This window comes from Diabrotica virgifera, chromosome 1 (genome assembly GCF_917563875.1).
Source record: "Diabrotica virgifera virgifera chromosome 1, PGI_DIABVI_V3a".
In the NCBI taxonomy this organism is placed as follows: domain Eukaryota; kingdom Metazoa; phylum Arthropoda; class Insecta; order Coleoptera; family Chrysomelidae; genus Diabrotica; species Diabrotica virgifera.
The window spans coordinates 75,780,728-75,803,037 of NC_065443.1; the positions used below are offsets into that span (position 1 = coordinate 75,780,728).

Consider the following 22,310-nt stretch of genomic DNA (forward strand, 5'->3'; position numbering starts at 1 on the left):
ACATAGTGTTTCCCGTGCCCAATGCATGCGTTTTAAGGTGATGCAGTAGCGATCAACAGGTAGCCAAAACGCGTTCCAAGATTGCGGCTGTAATTTTGAATATTTTTTCGAGATATTTGGCACGTGTATTCGTAATATAATAAAGAATGGCGGTACAGAGCCCAATTTGAAAAATATATTAATATGTGGAAATTACTCTGTAATTAAATACAATATTAAAAAAACGAGCCTGTACCGCCATTAAGAAGAACAAAAAAATACACTTTCTTCAAATAAACTTTTTTATCCGATGCCTAGATTTTGTGTTATTTTGGAACTACTAATGAAATAAAAAAATTTAGTAGTTCCAAAATGACACAAAATCTAGGCATCGGATAAAAAAGTTTATTTGAAGAAATTGTATTTTTTTGTTCTTCTTAATGGTGGTACAGGCTCGTTTTTTTAATATTGTATTTAATTACAGAGTAATTTACACATATTAATATATTTTTCAAATTGGGCTCTGTACCGCCATTATTTATTATATTAAGAATACGTGTGCCAAATATCTCGAAAAAATATTCAAAATTACAGCCGCAATCTTGGGTCGCGTTTTCGCTACTTGTTGATCGCTACTGTTTCCTCTTAATGTACGAAATCTATGGTATATTCCACGAATATACGTCTGTTTTGGATTATCGCGACAACGAATATTTTAGTGTGCAACATAAGAAGTACGAAAGTATTTTGCTCTAATAATTACTCCAATAAACAACAATATACTTTGCAATTAACTTTCGTTCTTCATATTTTGGACAGTAAAATATTCGTTTTCGCGATAATCCAAAACAGACGTATATTCGTGGAATGTGGTATACGTAGAAATTTTCAGTATGCGCGCCTACTCGTTCGATTTCAAATGGGAAATGCATTGAAAACATCATTCAATCACTATGTGTTTATAGCTTTGTTTAACAATAAAAAAATTAATTTTTAGCAATGAAAGTAATCAAAACCGATAGAATTTGACTTGAATTTTCAAATGCGGTAAGCAGAATAATTGCTATTTTATTTTTCAATCAAAAGTTATTCGGGTTCAAAAATTACAATTTTTCGATTTTTTGACAGTTTAACCGCGTTTATGTCGAAAACTGTGCATTCTACGAAAAAACTTGTAAAAACATTTTTTGCTTAGCATGACCCAAAAAGTACAAAACAATGTTTTGTTTTGCGAAAAATCGCTGTTATGTGATTCCTCAAGTTCTTTGTTTATTACAAACTTACCGATATCCGGATCGACTGTTACCCAAAAAAATTCGTATTCTACGGGTCAAAATACATAAAAAAATCTTGGGTAAGTCCATCTCAACTAAGGAGGCCGTTGAACCCCCACTGACGACAGGACTAGTATTTATAAAAACAGTAGCTACAGTATTTTAAAGCTATATACTTTTGAATCAAAGTGTGTACAAAAAGAAGTAAAAATTTAGCAACCCGCAACTGTCACACCAGTAGCGTACGATTGTCGAATATATTTAAATAAAATTATTATTTTATGGAGTATTTAACTTAAAGGATTGTATTATAAAATTTATATTATTAATAATAAAAAATGTTTTTGGTTATTTCATTAATATAATTCTAAAATTCTCAATATAATCGTTTTTGCGATACGTCAATGCGATTACGTTTTTATTATTATAATACCATGTTGACACTTTTGCAAGATCGGTCAGTTCCGTGTGGGTGTCGTATAGCTGTGCTAGAGAAATGTCAATTTTAAAGTTGATGTTTATTTACGTTAATTAAGATTACAAATATTTCGGCGTATTATTAATGTATTTCGGCAAGAAATGGAAACCGATTGACATCATTAATTAGAATAGAGAATTAGAGATATTATTTGTAGAGTAAACAAAAACAAAAAAAAAATATCTGACAAGTAATGAAATTAACGTAACCATGATGAAAAGATACATTCTAATGATTTGGCACTGCTCTGACGTCAGAAATTTTTAATATAAAATTAAAAAAAGACTATATACAACTTTTTACTCATGTTCTTTATTTGGTCCGACCATCGTGCTGCAGATTTTCCTCTTGAACTTTTACCCGCTACGTTTCGTTCAACTATCATTCGTTCCATGCCTTCTCTTCCTCTAGTTATATGTCCAAAATATCTTTTATATTCTGGTTGATAGTTGTGGTGAGTTTAGTTTTTATGCGATGTGCGGTCCATGGTATGCACAACATTCTACGAGAGACCCACATTTCAAATGCCCCATTATACGCTTTGAATCGGCTTTTTTGATGGTTTCTGTAGGAAACATGGACGATAGAAAATATTAATGCTAGAACAAGTCATAATTTTGTGTTTTTGGTAATTTCTGTATTCTTCCATATTTTTGTGAGTTTGACTGTTGCCGAACTGGCCATTGTGAAGCGTCCACGGATCAAGAAGTGTTTTATTTTTTTATTTGATTGATTGGATACCGAAAAATTTAAGTCCAAAAAGATTTAAATTAATGAACGTAGTAGTTAAAATGACCTCTAGTAACTTCCATACAATAATGCAATATTATTTAAACTCTAGATTCTCTATAAATAGGTACCTTAGTAGATATTCTCCGGAGTAGTGTTGCCCAAAATCGGTCTTGGTCTTACAGTCTTGTAACAGCCAGTGTTTGACAGCCAGAATGACAAATATTATGTTTTTGCACAATGTCTAATGAGGTTAGGAAACAACAATGTCTCTCCAATTTCGTATTTTTAATATATTTACATTTTTCGTACATACAATATGTTGGCATAATATGAAGAGACTAGTAGTCTAAAAAACCAGGGCTAATTAGAAATCGAGGGCTATTGCCGACCTAATAGATTGATCCTGTTAAAAAATTTCTATACAAAACCTTAATAAATTCGGTAGGTGCAGAATAGGGATAGATAAAGCAACAGCATGGAAGAGAGCAATATGAACCTCAGAAAGCACATCATTCATAATAATTACAGATTGAAAGAACTAGAAATCGAGGGCTATTGCTAATCTAATGGACCGATCCTGTTAAAAAATTACTATAGAAAAACTTAATAAATTCGGTAGGTGCAGAATAGGGATAGATAAAGCAACAGCATGGAAGAGAGCAATATGATCCTCAGAAACAACAGCATTCATAATAATTACATATTGGAAGGAAGGAAGTTGCAAAGGCGCTAGTTTCTCAAAATTCCCCAGCCAATACAGTTTTTGAGGTTATTTAGTAGGAGTTTCCCTAAACCCATTTGGATTGATATCGCTTTAGTAATGTTGAGTTCGCCATCAACATACAGGTGCACTCAGTCGAAAAACTGATATTGTAAAACAAATTTGGATAATTGATCAAATGTTGATTGACATTGGTTCCGTTTATGAGGAGATACTCGTTATTTATTTGTGTTTTAGATATTCTCATAAATTGTGTCGTCTTGATGTTCATTGTTAAACCATATGTACAGTTGAGTCCCTGAATCTTTACCCGTGCGTCATCATTTAAAGCATACGAAATAAGTCGATGAAAAGTCGGAAATTGAAATTTACTAGACGCAACAGCAAGTTACTTACTGTCACTTGCTGTTGCGTTTAGTAAATTTCAATTTCCGACTTATCATCGACTTATTCCGTATGCTTTAAATAATGACGCACGGGTAAAGATTCAGGGACTCAACTGTATGTAATATTGTCGAAAAAGCTACAAAACAAAACCCCATCTGGTATAAATAAAAAAAAACACAAAAGAAATCGTCTAAGAAATTTTATGGTGCTGATAGGTAACATGAAGTATTTTTAAAAACTTTCATAATATATATTCTACTCACTAAACTCAGTTCCAAATCTCTAGTAAAAGTAATTAATTTTGTTTTGTGTTGATCAAATTATGGCTTCGACTGCAAGTGGCAGAAAGTTATTAAAAACCAAGCACACGCACTCATAGCCAATATTAAATGTTACTGAAAAGTAAATACGTTCTAATATATGTTCTCAATCTGAGAAATATAATTTTGAAGTGAGTGCTGTGGAAATAGACTATTGCCTTTTTAATTGTGTTGTGTTGTGTATTTATCTGCCTGGACGTGGCTCTATTGATGTTTTTATGTCAAAACTGGATCTAATACTTGATGTACTAGTCTCCGAAGGTAAGGCTATAATATTAACAGGTGACTTTAATATAGATTTCAAATCAAATTCACTAAGTAAGCAGAACTTGGTAAATGTTTTAGATTCTTATGGCTTAACCGTAACTGTGAATGATTATACAAGAGTAACTGCAACTAGTAAAACTCAAATTGATTATATTGCTACAAACATAAATCACCAACAAAAAACAATGGTTGTGGAAGGTTTTATCTCTGATCATCGTGCGCAATTTTTCCAATGTGACATTAACACAGACAATGATGCCTATATATTCATCCGTTCATATAGTGAAAGGAACATAAATCGTTTTGTTCAAACCCTTGAGTCAACAAATTGGTCAGAGGTATTTAATACAATTTCTGCTGAGGATAAATCATTAGCTTTTTTAAATACTATCCAAAATTACTTTCGGTCCCATTTTCCACTACTTAAATGTAAACCTAAAAAATGTACACGTTCGAATTGGTTTACGCAGGAACTGTACAATTTAAGGGATCAGCTAAAACTTTTAGAAACGATCTGTTAGCAAAATAGTAATCTTAGGCCAGTCCTTCATTTAGCAAAGACAGAATATTCAATTAAATTAAAAGCAGCAAAAAGTAGTCACTTCATGAGACAGTTAAACGAATCATCAAATAAAATGAAATGTATTTGGCATTTAGTAAACTTAATAGTCGGGAAACAAAACAACTGAAAAGTACCTAGTGATAATAATAATAATTTAGCAGACAAATTTAACCACCATTTTGTTGAAATGGCTCCAAAGTTACTTGCCGCTTTGGATCCTACTAAAATAGGTGGGTTTACATCAGCATAAAAAAACCGTAATAGTTGTTCTATGTTTTTATGTCCAACTAACCCACAGGAAATAACTAGTATAGTCGGAAGTTTTAAATCCAAACACAGTTGTGGTTTTGATCAGATTTCCCTAAGTTATTAAAACAATGCATTCACGCTCTCGCAGATCCACTGACGGATATTTGTAATGCCTCTTTTCAACAAGGAACATTTCCTAGTATGTTTAAACTATCTATTGTAATCCCTTTATTCAAGTGGTGATAAAGATGACCTTAACAACTACCGTCCCACAAGTCTCTTATCTGTGTTTTCAAAGATAATTCAAACTCTGGTTTATACTAGAATAAACGCATTCCTAAAAAAGCATAGTGTCTTGCATAATTTTCAACATGGTTTTACATCTTCTAAGTCTACAACTACAGCTCTTGCAAATTTCGTCAGCTTAGTGCTGGATGCTTTGGACAGACGAGAGAAGGCATGTGGTTTATTTCTCGATTTGTCCAAGGCTTTTGATACTTTGGATCATAATTTGTTGCTAACAAAACTTGAGAGGATTGGTATTCGTGGTGTAGTTCTAAAATGGTTTACTTCCTACCTAGAAAATAGAAGACAAAAAGTAAAGATAACATCTAATGGACTTGTAAACGAATCAAACACATTGGATATCCATTATGGTGTCCCTCAGGGTAGTGTATTGGGTCCTCTACTTTTTATAGTATATATTAATGATATAGCTTTGGTAACTAATTCACTGAGTGGAGTTAACATCATCAGTTATGCGGATGATACCAACATTCTAGTCACAGCAACATCCGATCAAAATTTGCAAAATAAAGCTACACAGATACTATCCACCATCAACAGTTATTTCTTATCCAACAAACTAGTTTTAAATGAAGAGAAATCAAAGTATATGATTTTCACGTCAAATAATTTATTAAACCATCAAGCCACTATACAAGCAGCAATAGATAAAACAGACTGCACGAAGTTGCTGGGGGGTTCTGTTAGACAGTAATTTTAAATGGTCAAACCACATTTCTAATTTGAAATCCAGATTAAGTAGCGCATGTTATGAATTGAGAATTCTTTCACGTCTCTTTAATACATCAATATTAAAAACAGTACACTTTGCCCATTTTTACTCAATAGCCAAATATGGCATTGAAGTCTGGGGTTGTACCTCTGAATTAGAGCAGATATTCGTACTTCAGAAAAGAGCTATTAGGATAATTTATAAAATGAAATTTAGAGATTCTTGTAGAGGCATCTTTAGACAAAACAATATTCTTACTTTTCCTGGTCTGTATATATTTTCGTGTATAATGTATTTACATTGCAAAATTTATGAATTCAATACATTTCAATTTAACCATGTTTATTCAACAAGATTCAGAGACAATCACTTTATGCTTCCACAACATCGTTCTGTTTTGTTGGAAGGTAGCACACATTATGCAGCCATAAGTTTCTTTAACAAATTGCCAATAGATATACGAATGAATTTACATCAGCCAAACTTTCGGAGGTGTGTACATCAATACATTTGTGAGCTAGAGCCATATTCTAAAAATAACTTTTAAGTATGTTTTGTCATATTTATTAATTTATATACCTTTGTATGTCTGTAACTTTGACTTGTCTCATACATGTACTTTGTACAATGTCGCATGTGATGAATAAATTTGACTTGACTTGAAATAATTATTCACAAGCAGTTTAACTTCCCTTTGAGGTGCTGTCTCCTTTAGTGGAGGTTAGCGACTACACTGGCAAATCTGTATCTCTTCAATTCGGCTCTAAACAACGATATTGAATCAAAACCGATCCAGTCTGTGATATTTTTAAGCCATGAAATCTGGCACCTACCGGGAACCCGTCTTCCTTCAATCTTTCCCTGGGTGATCAGTTGTGTGAGGCCGTACTTTTCGTTTCTCATTATGAGTCCCAGGTAGCTGACTTCTGAATTTGATGATCTTTACCAGCTTCGTACCTGTACCTATTCTTCTCAGAACATTTTCGTTGGAGGTGTGGATTGTCCAAGTTTTTTCAAGATTCTTCTATAAAGCCATATTTCAAAGGCTTCTAATTCATTCATCAGCGTTATGTTGAGCGTCCAGGCTTCCGCTCCATACAAGAGTATTGACCATACATACCAATGCAGAAAACGAGATCTAAGGCTGATAATAATGCTACTGTTATAGAAGAAGTTTTTCGTTTTGAGAACACCATGACGGGCTACCTCTATTCTCGCTCTTACTTCTTGTTTATAATCAAGTTGATTGTTGAATCAGCAGCCAAGATATTTGTATTGATCTACACGTATTCAAGCTGTTGGTGGTTCATATATATTGGAAGGGGTAAATTTTTGTTCTTTGATATTTTCATAACTTCGGGTTTCGCAGTATTAATCTTTACCTACATTCTTTGACAACTCTCAGTGACCCTATTTAACAGTATCTGGAGACTATGGTCGGACAGTCATTAAAACAATATTATCTGCGTAGCGGATATTATTTACTATTTTCCGTTATCCTGATACCTTCTGAATAGTGCGATAAAGCGTTTGCAAATAGAGCGTTTAATGTAGTGAATCAACTGTTTATCAACAAAATAAAACTACACCAATTATTATAATAAAGGTGTACTCGCAGATGTATATTTTTGAAAGATGGTCGCTCATTGAGTATTTACAAATATAAAGTTTTAATCAAATTGAATGAATATAAACTACAACCAATGTCTTAGAGACGTCTGCAATAGAGTAATAATGGTAGGGGAGACCAGGAGGGGATTTTGCGCGTTACTCGAGCGCGTCAGAAAATCACATGGGGAGAAACCTTGTCCCCTGTAAATGTACCCATACCATGTATGTACTCCTAATACAGGGGCGTGTGTTAGAGTCAGACCGTAAAAAAATCTAGCGAAAAACTCGAAAACATCAGAACGATTTTTTTACACAAATACAAAATATCACGTTTTTTTGCCCCGCAGCATATATTTTTAGGTTTTTTTAGGTCATTCTAAATAAGAAAGGTATCTTGTAATTTTTCTTAGAAATTGATAGTTTTCGAGTTATAGGCGATTCAAAATCTGAAAAAATGTGAAAATACGCATTTTCGAGGCTTAAAAACTCATATTTAAATTCGTATTTTTGAGTTTACCAGATACTTAAATTCAAGAATAAACATTCATCTTCAAGATTCTAAAGAGTAGTCGCGTCTAACCTTAATTTATACCGTTTTTTTTTAATTGTTAAATATGGGTGTTTATCCGATTTTTTTGCCGGTGCGGCGCGCTCTATTTCAAAAATCTCCTACTTTCCTAGGAAAGATGTTATCTAGATTCTTTGGAACATTCTAAATAAAATAAGTTTCTTGATATTTTTCCAAAAAGTTAACAGTTTTAAAGTTATAAGCGATTTAAAATCCGAAAAATTCCAAAAACCTTTTTTAGGATTTTAAATCGCTTATAACTTTAAAACTGTTAACTTTTGAGAAAAATGTCAAGAAACTTATTTTATTTAGAATCTCCCAAAGAATCTAAAAAAAATTTTGAAGAAAAATTGGAGATTTTTGAAATAGGGCGAGCCGCACCGGCAAAAAAATCGGATGGACATGCATATTTAACAATTAAAAAACAACGATTTAAATTAAGGCTAGACGCAATCACTCTTCATAATCTTGAAGCTGAATGTTTAATCTTCAATTCAAGTATCTGGAAACGTCAGAAATATTAATTTAAATATGAGTTTTTAAGCCTCGAAAATACGTATTTTCGCATTTTTCAGATTTTAAATCGCCTATAACTCGAAAACTATAAATTTTTGAGAAAATTTACAAGAAACTTTTCTTGTTTAGAATGGCCTATAAAACTTAAAAATATATGTTCCAAAACAAAAAAAGTGATCTTTTGTATTTGTTTAAAAAAATTGTTTAAACAATTTCTGCCCAAAAATTCCGCCCGGCACCCTTCAGATTTGTTTAAAGGGAACATTTTTTAATAGGAATCCACAAATAAACCGAATCAGAAATTTTTCCAGAGACGGGAGCGGTCTCACCACATGGACTAACAAGGTAAGTTAAGTACATAAAGAACAGTGTATATTTAAAAAATCTGAAATGGGCGAGTCACAAAGTCTCACATGAAAAAAGCGAATATTTCGCGAAATGAACATTAGATCGAAAAACTGAAAAATACTTGTTCAAAATTTTTCAAAACTCTATCGAATCATACCAAACACGACCCCCACATGGGGGGTAACTTTAAAATATTTATAGGAACTCCCGCAAAATTTCGCGAAAGGAACGTCAGATCGAAAAACTGAAAAATAAGTGTTCAATATTTTTCAAAAATCTATCGGATGACACCAAACACGACCCCCCACGGAGGTGGGTATTTTTTATTGCAGATTTTGATTCTTTACTTAAAAATTAGTAACTTTTATTTAAGACATTTTTGGAAATAAAAAACTAAATTAAAAAATGGAAAATCCCGACTTAAATGAAAAACCTAATTTAACTTTTTTTTGTGTTTGAGGACCTAATCTTCATAACGTAACATGTCCAAAACATTGGCAAACTGCTAAACATTGGCAACATATTTTCAAACTCAGTGAATCGATTTTTACCACCTCTTCAAAAAGTTTAAAATAATTTTACTATAGCCGTCACTGTCGATTACTATTATATTTATCTTCTTATTCTCGCATAGCTATCTCTAAATTTTATTTCAAATCATATACGAGTACATACTCACGTTCTGGCGTTCCAATAAATCATCCGCGAATACGACGATATATGATCATTTTATTTTGCAACTCTAATCCCATACTCGGGAAAGAAAAAGTGAAGATTGGATTTAAAATACTATTGCGATTTTCCATTGAATTTTCGTCATTTTATTTCAGGTAACGGATATATTCCAACATCGAGTCTGAGAGAGATCCTGGCAGCGCTCGACGATCAGCTCACCAACGATCAGTTGAACGAAATGATCTCAGAAATCGATACCGACTCCTCCGGCACCGTTGATTTCGAAGGTAAGCATTAGATACACCGTTAAAAATTATGCAGTTACTAAAGTTACTATTGAAATGTTTTTTATTCAGTTTTTTCTTAAGACCATCGGTACATAATTCGCAAATATTTTACGGGTATCCCTACTTTTTCTGTCTTTACACGGCAAATTACGTGTACTAAAATTCACACTGGTATGGATATGTAAACATTACTAGAATGTCATTCTACTTGAAAATGTCATCATTAATTTAAAGAGATGGCTTTTGAATATTCTTGGATAACTGTTATTTTTATAATTGCAAATTATTAATTCAGTTAATAAATGTGATAATTTTTTCACTAACTATGTATTCAGTGAATGTAATAATTTATATGTACAACAAAAACTAATACTCAATCGAGAAAAGAGGAAAAGTGGTAAAGTGATTTTTTAATAATATATTGCTACTATGGAACGCTTACAATTTTGAACATCTTTAACAATAATATACTTGGATCACAGAATATATTATCCTGATGTATTCTCTGCTTGGAATTCCACAAATAATACACAATAAATAACTTTTTATTAAGTTCACGTCTTAAATCAATTATTTATCAAATACACTATATATCAATATTATTTAATCAACAACTCAAAATATTCCCGATGCCATGTCAAATATTTAAAATTGTCACTGATTGTCACTGTCTGACTGACAGTATGCTGACAATATTCTATTCGACTGAGTGCGTTGTATGACAAAGCTAGATTTGGAAATATTACCACGGACATTGTGTTAATTTTTTTTCGAATCCTGAAAAAACCAATAAATATTTTTGAAAAATTTAAACGAAGAATGAAAGATTATATTAATACCGAGGACCGAAAGTCCCTTAGAATAAATTAAAAGTATATTTTGAATGAGACATTTTAAATTAAATATCACACTAAATTTTCTCTTAGTTTTTAACCCCTGTAACTTATTAAAATAAACATTATAGAAGTTCTCAGGGACTTTTGGCCCTCGCCAATAACGTAATATTTCATTCTGCGTTTAAATTTTTCAAAAATACTTATTAGTTTTCTCAGGATTCGAAAAAAAAAAATGAAACCCCATTTGAATAGCATTGCAGCCGAAAATACGTACCCATCCTCTTAAGTGGGAAATACACCATTCAATTCGGTTGAACAATTTGAATGATTCAACCAAAATTAACCGTGTTTGTTGCAATTTAATAAATGCGTTCAACGAAATTAAACGTTGAAAGAAGTTGAGGCAATTTCTACTTTTCGTTCAACTTCTTTGAACAACGGGGATGCTTCATCCATATTTTCGCGTCTATACAAGTTTGTCGATTGTGTTCTATTCAACCGTTTATTTTATTTCGACTTGTTCTGTGTGAGTTTCGTAATAATTTCATTTAATAATGGTATCTAGATGGAAAGATGAAAAGACTCCGATATTTCTCGACTTATATAAAAATCACGAATGGAATCATAGACCTGGATCCCGCGTAAGAAAAAAAAGTTGATTAATAGCAAGCTGAAAATTTGTTAATAGCTTAACGGTGTCTAGTCGGACAAACATTGATGCACGGGAACACTGGAACAGGGGAAGTTTTAACGGTGGAACATGATAAACGTGTCGTCCTGACAAGTTTATGATGGTGAAAAATAGCAAGTTGTTTTTAAGTTTATTCAATAGCCAACGTTATATAATATATGAAAAAATGTTTGTCCGACAAAAAGGTTGGGCATTTTAACGAGTCCGACACGTAGAACATGTCACATCACAGGAACTATGTTGGTGATGAATAGCAGTCTGATTTTTGCATGAGAGTTTAATGAAAGGTTAAAAAAGCAATTGGAAGTTCTGTCGGACAAAATTAATGGGAAATTTTCCTAGTCGGACATTCTAAACATGTAAGATATAGACAAAAATGTTGGTGATAAATAGCAAGCTAATTTTGATTTGTTTATGTACAAATTATATTTTGTAACGCAAAAAGTTATATGTCGGACAAAAAGTTTGGGCAAATCGAAGGAAATAAATAAAAAACATTTTTTCAGAATGACTTAGTCACATATTGATAACGCTATTTTAGTTGTATATTATTATTTATATTCACATATTTGCATGTGCATATATATGCATATATTCACATATTTGCATGCACACTCCAAAAACAATGAGGTAAGTATCAGTGCATGTATATATTGCAAAACAATTATTTTTTGGGTGGAGTTTGTTCTAGATATTCTCAAAATGACAATAAAAAATGTCAAAGAACATGTGAAAGCAATCTCTTAGGGTTTTCTAATTAGGTGCATCAGAAAGTACGGAAAATTTCCTACAAAAAACGTTGTATACATTCTTTTCCATACTCAAATCTTAACCTTGTAAACGACATTGAAAAATGTGAAGAGTCTTAAACTTTGGTGCTTATAAGAATAGACGTAAATATGACACATTATGCTTATTAATAGAAGTATGTATTAGAAGGCTGCATTTGTCAGTGTGACACTTTGTGCTATACAAAGTAGTATTTGAAAGTACATGGTCTCTGAGTTTCTGTTTGCGACGTGTGTTGGAAATTAAATTTTATATTAACTATGGAGTGTTTTTGTGTCTATTTTTGAGTGTAAACAGTTTAAATTTTAAGTCGCCAAATCAAAAGTGAAACCATTCAACGGAACATTTTTGAGTAATTTTCGAACATTTATACAAAGTTAGTAAAATACTTGGTCATCAATTCAATGATATTCAGTTGCCAGATAATTGTGAAAATTCTATTGAATATCATTCTTCGTGCTATAATGCTTTGCTTGATTGAAAAAGGGTACCTAAATAAATTATTACTAAAATTGTATCACGTAATTTTTCTCAAATTTCTACAAATGAAATAATGATGTAATTAATATGTCACATGGCTAGAAATAATTTGTTGCCAAAATAAATCGATTAGTTTAAATTTGAAGTTACGATTGCAATTTATTATGAATTATTGTCAAAAGTGACAGTTTTTCTTAAATGGAAATGTATTCATAGACATAAGGGTAGACAGGGAATACAGTGCAAAAAGTCGATAGGTGGTCTATCTATCTCTTTTAACCAAGCGATCCCGCGCATGTGGCAGACAAAGATAGCTAGACCACTCACTCCATAATATAATTTGCTTGATCTACTATAAATGTATTACAGTGAGGTATCTAAATGATGTTGAGATAAATCGAAAGATATCGATTGTAATTGATTGCAGGTACTTTTGACATAGAATAATCACCCCTTATTGAAATTTCAAAAATTATTTTTTTAAATTGTCCGACTACAAAATCTACCCCTTATTTTTTTCCGACAATAGTCATTCTTGGTAAGGAATAATTTACTTAATTAAATTTCGTCTTTGTCGGAAAGCTATTTATCACCAGCATTTTTGTCTATATCTTACCTGTTTAGAATGTCCGACTACGAAAACTTCCCATTCATTTTGTCGGACAGAACTTCCAATTGCTTTTTTAACCTTTCATTAAACTCTCATGCAAAAATCAGACTGCTATTCATCACCAACATAATTCCTGTGATGTGACATGTTCTACGTGTCGGACTCGTTAAAATGCCCAACATTTTTGTCGGACAAACATTTTCTCATATATTACATAACGTTGGCTATCGAATAAACTTAAAAACAACTTGCTATTTTTCACAATCATAAACTTGTTACGACGACACGTTTATCATGCTCCACAGTTAAAACTTCCCCTGTTCAAGTGTTCCCGTGCATCAAAGTTTGTCCGACTAGACACTGTTAAGCTATTAACAAATTTTCAGCTTGCTATTAATCAACTTTTCTTTCTTACGCGGGATCCAGGTCTATCAGCCGCATTGTTCAACCGAATTGAATGAAAAATAATTAAACCGTGTATATGTACGCTTTTCAATTTGGTTGAACAATGTCATTGAATCATCCACATTGATCAACCGAATTTAATGGTGCATCTCCGCCTTTAAGATCTATAGTATAAGATTTCATGTAGGTTCTCGTAATGAAAGGTGGAAGTAGTGCGTAAACTTCTCACTCTATACTGTCTTGTTTGTTTACCACAGCCCTCGTAGCCGTAATTGGCTTCGGTTATCGCATTGTTATATCCACATCTCCCTGTACAATTCTCGTAACTTTAAATAATTTTCCATGGTTTGTATAATATTGATTGGTGTTTCTTCTATACAGTAAGTGGAAGACGTCTTCGACTTGAATGCGACCGAAAGCCTTTGTCAGGTCTACAAAACATAGATATGCTGGTTGTTTCTATACGATGGCTTTTTCTGTGATTTGTCTCAGTATAAATACGGCATCTACGCAGGATCTTTCGAATCTGAATCCTTGTTATTCATCTGATAAAGTTGTTAGTTTATTGATTTTGTTGGTTAGGCCTTTTGTGGCTAGCTTAAGTGCGGTGCTCGGTAGATTTATACCTCTATAATTGTTGGGGTTTTTGTTTCTTTGTCTCCTTTCTTGAACATTGGTATCATTATGCTGTTTCTCCATGCGTCTGGTATCTTGCAGTGAAATATTAATTTTTGTATAAGTTTTGTCATCTCTAGGGTTATACTTTCTTCTACGTATTTTTGAAGCTCGTTGGTTATTCCGTCTGGTCCTGGTGACTCTCTATTATTTTTAAGGGAATTTATGGCTATCTCTATTTCCTGAAAACTGATTTCTATTTCGTGTCTTAATTCAGGTACGTTATTTTGTTGATTATTATTTTCCTTTTCCTTAAACAGTTCCGTCAAGTATCTTTCTAATACGTTTGCTGGTATGTTATTTTATTCCTTAAATTCTGCCATTTCTTTCCGTTGGTTTCTTATGAATCTCCAAATTTGTTTTTGTGTACCGTAGAAGCCGCTTTCCATCCTTCTTGTAAACCGTTCCCAGTGTCCATTTTTTGTTCTTCTTAGCAACTGCTTTGTTTCATTTCGTATTCTTCTATAGGTGTCTCTGGATTCTGGAGTATTTGATGTTTTACACTTCATGTAGGCCTCTCGGTTCACTTTACATTTCTGTTTTATTTCTTTTCTGAACCATGGTGTATTGTTGTTGTTTCTTTTGTTCAGTATGACTGCGTTTTCTTAAAGCTTCTGTGGCTGCCTTTTCAATGTTGTTTTTATTTTCTCCCAGCTCGCTTTTATATCTTCGATGCCGTCTATTTGTTTCAGCTGTATCTTTTGTGCTAGCCTCCTTTAGTACATTTCTCTTGTAGAGTCGTCGCATAGTGATTCTACATTGAATTTTTCCTCAGTAATTTCCTGTAGAAAATGTTTTGGTGTTATTTTCATTCTTATTTTTGCTTGGACTAGTTTGTGTTCACTCCCTGCGTTTGCTGAGTTTAAAGTTCGAATATCGAAGTTAATAACTCAAAGTTCACAATACTAGAACATTATGTATGATTATCTTAATTTCTTTTGTTAATATTGTTATGTGGATGTTTAATAATGCGATTAAAGCATCAGCTTAACCAAATAGATTTCGACCTGTTATATTTATCTTGACTATCTATTTTAGCACTCTGTAACGTATCTAGGAAAGTTATCCCCAGTGGATGTATACAACAATATGTTCCGGGGATGTCCAGCGAGTTCAAAGAACATACGAAACCCTCTATGCAGCTAAATCTTTTGGCTAAGAAACGGTTAACTACGGAGCAGCCCTAGTAGAACAGCTGAGTAAAGCCAGAAAGAAAAGGTGGACCGAAACCCCGGAAAAATAGATCTGACACATAGTTTCAAAATAAGATAGAACTTTAAAAAAAAACTTAGCTAATGATTTTAAGCAACATACATACATACATGTTCGGAATCGATGTTCCTCTTATACCGGAAGGTGTCAAGGTTATCTTTTTTACTCGTTATTCTTACTTACGCCGATTTTTTCTGTCCCTAGCTAATTCTTTGGCCTCCTGCCAAGATTTTCCTATATTCTTCAATATTTCCATCACACTTGTATTCCAGGTTTCCCTTGGTCGGCCTCTCCTGTTTTTCCCTATTGACCTTGCTTCCCATGCAATTTTAACTTGTCTGTTGTCATTCATTCTAAATAAGTGTCCAGTCCATTTTAATTTATTTTCATGAATTTTTCCCTTTAATGTTTTACTTTTAATTCTCGTCTAATATCTTCGCTACGTCTTATATCAGTTCTAGCTCCCATGACTTTTCTTTAATACCTCATTTCCGCGGCTTGCAATCTCTTTTCTTGATTTTCGTTCAATACCCAATTGGCTGCGGCATATGTGGTGATAGGTACGTAAATTGTTTTAAATATTACCATTTTGGTTTTCCTTGTTATTTACTTTTTATTTAGGAAGTTTTTATATAGGGAATTATATACGTTCTTGTGGCTGCTCTTATTCTATTTCCAATTTCATTTTCTTGCGTCCCCTTCTTATTTAAAATTATTCCAAGGTATTTAAATTTTGTTCTATTTTGTTGCCTTGGATTTCAATATTTACGTTAACTTCTTTGTTTAATATTGCCATCACTTTTGTTTTTTCCATACTTATTATGAGGTTGTATTTTTTAATTCTGTCTCCCAAATTTTTGTATTTTCTTCCAGAGCTGTTTCAGTCTTTGTTACAATAACAATATAATCTGCAAGCACACATGCTTCGATTTTTATTTGTGGTCGGTTTCTGTATCCCACGGTATATTTTTTTTTCGACCAGCACTTTTTAATTACTTCGTCAATTACACAGATAAACAGTAGTGGGGTCAATAACCCTCCTTGTCTGACTCCGTCGTGATTGGCAAATTTGCTGGAAATAAGATTGCCTGTTCCTGCCTGATTTATAGTGTTGCAATACAATCTATGAATTGTGGTTATCAGTGCCATATCTATTTCCTTATGTGTCAAGCTTTGCCATATTCCCTCTCTGCTCACCATGTCAAAGCTTTTTTCATATCTATGAATCCCAAATATACCGTTTCATCTTTTAGTGTTGTTTTTTCGATGATCTGCTGTAGAGTGAAGATATGCTCCTGGACGCTACGTGCTGACCTAAAACCACTTTGAATATCTGCTAGTCTAGGCTCGACTAATTTCTGGAGCTTCCGTTCTAGGATAATTTCGTTGACTTTTAATGTTGAACATAGCAGCGATGTGCCTCTGTAATTTCCACATTCTCTCGAATCTCCTTTTTAGGCAGAATTATAGCCGTGTTCCAGTCACTCGGTATTTTTTTTAGTTTTCCATGTTAGGTTTAAAAGTTCATACAGTTCCCTTCAACAACTACATCTATAGACTGGTTCTGTGCTTTTGTTTAGAAATTGATGGCCATTTCAAAGTTAGTGGTGGCCGTGTTTGTGGTGTGTTTAGCAATTGATGGCTATTTCAAAATTAAAATTAAAAGTCATCTGTTTCTGAATTTATTAGAATTCATTAGAATTTATTCCACACTTCTGCATGATACTTGACCAAGTAATAATTTTGGTTAACTGTGTAGAAATAAGTATTTGAATAATACATCGTTGCAACAACGATGAGGAGACTTTTCAAATGAGGTGTATCTCCAGTGAAACCGGAAGTAGAGTGGTCACAAAAATATGGCATTCAATACGTTATATCTCATTGTAGGTACCGGGTGTCCCAATAAGAATGGCTCTTGGCCATATCTCAGGAACCGGTGAGAAAAAAATATTTATAACAAAAGTTGCCTCAAGAAAAGCCTGGAAATTATTTTCATAATTGTAGGTCCACCCCTAGAGGACGTAATTGAATATCAAAATTTACAAAAACAAAATTTTACAAAATGTACCTAATAAAAGGGCACTGGGAGTCCAATCATCGTATTCTTCATAAAATTCTGCGCATATTTGATTTCACAAGTTTAAGTCTACCTTTGCAAATAAGAGGTGGAAATGAGTGGGAACCTTCTCATGAAAAAATGGCTGTAAGTCCGGTTCTGCTAAATATAATTTTGCATACTTGGTCTTGTTGAAAACAGCTCTTTTTCATCAATGTAAGAGTCTTATGCTAGCTAGTAGGCGTTATTTAATTATTTTTGGAAATCTAGTTTTCTTTGGAGAATATTAAATAAAAGTATGCATTTTGAATCATGTATTACAAAATTAGACTAAATTAGCAACATAATACCGAAAACCGCATGTCGATAGCTTTTTTCTATCTTGAGATATCTTAAGAAACGTGTAAATTTTAAACAACTGTTAATGTCACCGGTAAACGAAGTCAAGGAAAAGTAGTGTGCTATGGAAAAAACAAAGAAACATTTTCCAGGTGTAAACATATATAATTAATTACAACAACAATAAGACAAATAACACTATAAAATATACCAAAGAAATAAAAGCAACTACTTACTTAGTGACGACCTAAATGTTCAAATTGTTGCCCATCATTTTATAAGCAAGCATTTACTTTTTCAAGAGTAGACTGAACAGCATTCTCAATTTCTGCTTTCGCAATGCTTTGAATGGCGTTTCGTATTCTCTAGATTTTAGATAATGTTTTCTCGAGTAGTGGGCCTAGCGGAAAAAACAACGTCTTTAATTCGTCCCCATAAATAAAAGTCTAAAACAGTTAAAACTGTTGCTATTCAATCTACCCTTGAAAGAGTAAATGATGGCATCGAAAATGATAAGCAACAATTTTAACATTTAGGCTGTCACTAAGACTAAATAAGTAGTTGCTTTTATTTCTTTGTTATATTTTATAGTGTTGTTTGTCTTATTGTTGTTTTAATTAATTATATACGTTTACATCTGGAAAATGTTTATTTGTTTTTTCCATAGCACACTACTTTTCCTTAACCTCGTTTACCGGTGACAGTAACAGCTATGTTTAAAATTTACACATTTCTTAAGATATCTCGAGATAGAAAAAAGGTATCGACATGCGGTTTTCGGTATTATGTTGCTAATTCGGTCTTATTTTGTAATACAGGATTAAAAATGCATACTTGTGTTTAATATTTTCCAAAGAAATCGGATTTCCAGTGCCCTTTCATTAGGCAAATTTTGTAAAATTTTGATTTTTTAATTTTTGATATTCAATTACGCCCTCTAGCGGTGAACCTACAATTATTAAAATAATTGCCAGGCTTTTCCGAGGCAACTTTTGTTATAAAATATTTTTTCTCGAAGCTGTACTATAAACGGTTGCTGAGATATGGCCGAGAGCCGTTCTTATTGGGACACCCGGTACATGCATGCAAAGTTTCATGAATATCGTTTTTTTTTCGTTTCAAAGACATATACTTGGTTCCACATTTTATCTAAACCCTGTAATAAAAGTTTAAAATTTGAAAAAAAAAACAGTAATCCTAAGCTTATTCTGTCAGATTACATGGAAAAAATCAATTTGAAAGCGCAGACATAAATTGAAATAAAAGTTTAAGAGAAACAAGTAAAAAATGTGCAGCAGTACAAACTAAAATATCTTTTTTAATTTATTTTTGTATACTAATTACTTGGAATGGTATATCTTAATTTAATAATTAGTGCATTTAAAACGAGAAGTAAACTCGGAGTAATTTATTATCTTTTTGATTCGTGAAAATTTATAAATTTCTACCGTGTACAACGAGAAAACTAGAAGCAAACACTAGTAAATAAGTCGCAAAAGGCTGGACGAGCTACATCTCCTCTTGAAAATAGACATGAGATAAGCAAATAGTTTTGGCACAGGCTGAGGTCTAATTAGGTCTTAGACGGAGATAAACGTTCGTTTCCAGTTAAGGCGAATGTTTCATTTTCTCGCTTGCGTGCATAGAATTTGAGTCAATATATAAAAATGAAGAATCTTAAAGTATTTTGTGACCAATATTTCAAACACTAGTAAAAAGGCGAATAAGTATTTTGTGAGTTGAGAAAAAACTAGTGAAAAAAAAATGGGAAAAAATGAAAAATAATAGAGCAAGCTGTTTCATTTAAATAAATCTTCTTCTTCTTCTTTATGTGCCGTGCTCGATTATCGAACGTTGCCTATCAAATTGGCTATAGCAATTTTGTTAACGGCAGCTCGGAAAAGGGATGCAGAGGATCTGTTATACCATTCTCTCAGGTTTTTAAGTCATGACGTTCATCTTCGACCTGGCCCTTTTCTTCCGTCTACCTTGCTTTGTATTATTAAATGGAGTATATTAAATCTCTCTAGGTGTCACATAATATGGCCAAAATATTCAAGTTTTCGATTTTTAATTGTTCTGACGACTTCCGTGACTTTTCCCATCCGGTGCAAAACAACTTCGTTACGAACTCTATGCACCGAACTTATTCGTAGGATTCTTCGGTGTACCCAAATTTCAAAGGCTTCCAATTTCTTGAGACGAGTATCTGTTAAAGTCCAATCTTCGATACCGTACAAAAGAGTAGAGAACACATAACATCTCACTAATCGAATTTTAAGATTCAAAGTAATGTTGTTTCCACATAAAAGTTTCTTTATCTTAAAGAATGCAGCCCTGGCCTTCTCTATACGTATTCTAATTTTTTCTTTGCTCATATCCCAGTTCTCATTTAGATTACAACCAAGGTAGGTGACACTGTTAGTTCTCTCTAATTGTTCACCATAAGCTGTTACTACTTCCGGTTGTATTGGCGTCTTACTAACAACCATCACCTTGGTCTTTGCAGTGTTTAGCCTGAGTCCATATTCATCACACGTTGTGGTAATCCTATTAATCAGATGTTGAAGTTCTTCATAATTGCTCGTAATTAACACCGTGTCATCCGCATATCTCAAATTATTAATATTGACGCCATTAATTTTGATACCACATTGAGTATTATCCACTGCATTATTTAAAACAAACTCAGAATAGATGTTAAATATTAGTGGGGACAAAATGCAGCCCTGTCTTACTCCTCTTCGTATTTGAAGTTCTTCAGACGTGTCCCGGCCAATCCTGATGTTTGCACGTTGATGCCAGTAAAAATTTTTGATAATGCGTAGGTCTTTATCATCAAAACTCACTTTCTGAAGAATAGCAATCATTTCAGTATGTTTTTCCCGATCAAAGGCCTGCTCAAAGTCAATGAAACACATATAAACCGGATGTCCGACATCTCTGCACCTCTGTACCATAACCTGAATACTAAACAGTGCTTCTCTGGTCTCAAGGTTATTGCGGAATCCAAACTGTGTATCACCAAGCTTTTCTTCTATGTCTTGGTACATCCTAGAGTGCAAAATTCGTAGAAATATCTTTAAAACATGACTAATCAAGCTAATGGTTCGGTAGTCACTACATCTTTTCGCGTTTGTCTTTTTAGGTATCGTCACAAAAGTCGACAGCAGCCAATCCGTTGGTATATAGCCAGTTTGATAAACTTTATTAAAAAGATGAAGGAGAGATCTTTTACCTGAACTTTCGAAGAGCTTTATTATTTCACTGGGTATTTCGTCTGGTCCCGTCACTTTTCTGGTTTTTGCTAATCTTATTGCTTGTTCAATTTCGTCCATAGTTATGTCAGGCCCTGTAACTACTTCTTTAATTTCAAGCTCGGGCCTTTCATCATTAAACAGTTCCTCAATGTAGTCTTTCCATCTGTCTATTTTATCCAAATCAGTGATAATCAGTTTTCCGTCTCTATCAACGATGTTATTTGCATGTTTTTTGTTCTGAACGGTGAGTTCTTTTATTTTTTTATACATATTAAACGAATCATGTTTTCTCTGCAACTCTTCAATTTCTAAACATTTGTCTTCAAAGTATGTTTCTTTTGCCGCTCGTATTTTAGTCCTTATCTCTTTACTAATGCGTTTATACATTTCGATGTTTTGGTTCTTAAATTTGCGTCTTTTTTCCATCAAATTCAAAAATCTCATCGTTCATCCACTGTTGCTTCTTTTAATTTTTCTCTTTGATTTTTCTCTTTGATTATTCTCTTTGGAGATTTTCACTTTAAATAAATAAGTTTTTGAAATAATAAGTAAAATAGATTATTAATAAAAGATTAGCCTATAACCTTTCAACTCATATAGTCTTTATAGATATGACAAAGGCATACGATAGTGTACCAAGTTCAATGCTCTGGGCAGCAATGGAAAAATAAGAAATAAACAAAAAAATATAGAAAAATAGTACAACAGCTTTATAAAAATATGACGGTAAACACTAAAACCGGCAACAAATTAACAAATTAACTCCAGAAATTCCTCCCAGGAAATTAATTTTAGAAAATTATAATATGAAAATAACGTGGAGCCTGGCAAGGAAACGTTATATCCCTAACATTATTCAATTCACGTTCAGATGTAGTAATGTAGTTATCAAAATAAGGCATTGGGGGTGAACTAGAGGGAATAAAAATAAATTGCGAATTGCTTAACGTAATTAGATATGA

At 32.9% G+C, this 22,310-nt stretch overlaps 1 protein-coding gene across 2 annotated transcripts in view; it reads left to right on the forward strand.

Annotated features, from left to right (window-relative positions):
• The window catches only part of LOC114330237 (troponin C), a 164,591-nt gene that overhangs the window by 117,973 nt on the left and 24,308 nt on the right, over positions 1 to 22,310 (forward strand). For both annotated transcript variants that reach the window (XM_028279560.2, XM_050641701.1), the window contains exon 5: positions 9,861 to 9,992. In XM_028279560.2, coding sequence (XP_028135361.1) covers positions 9,861 to 9,992 — 132 coding nt within the window. The remainder of the gene's footprint in view (positions 1 to 9,860; positions 9,993 to 22,310) is intronic.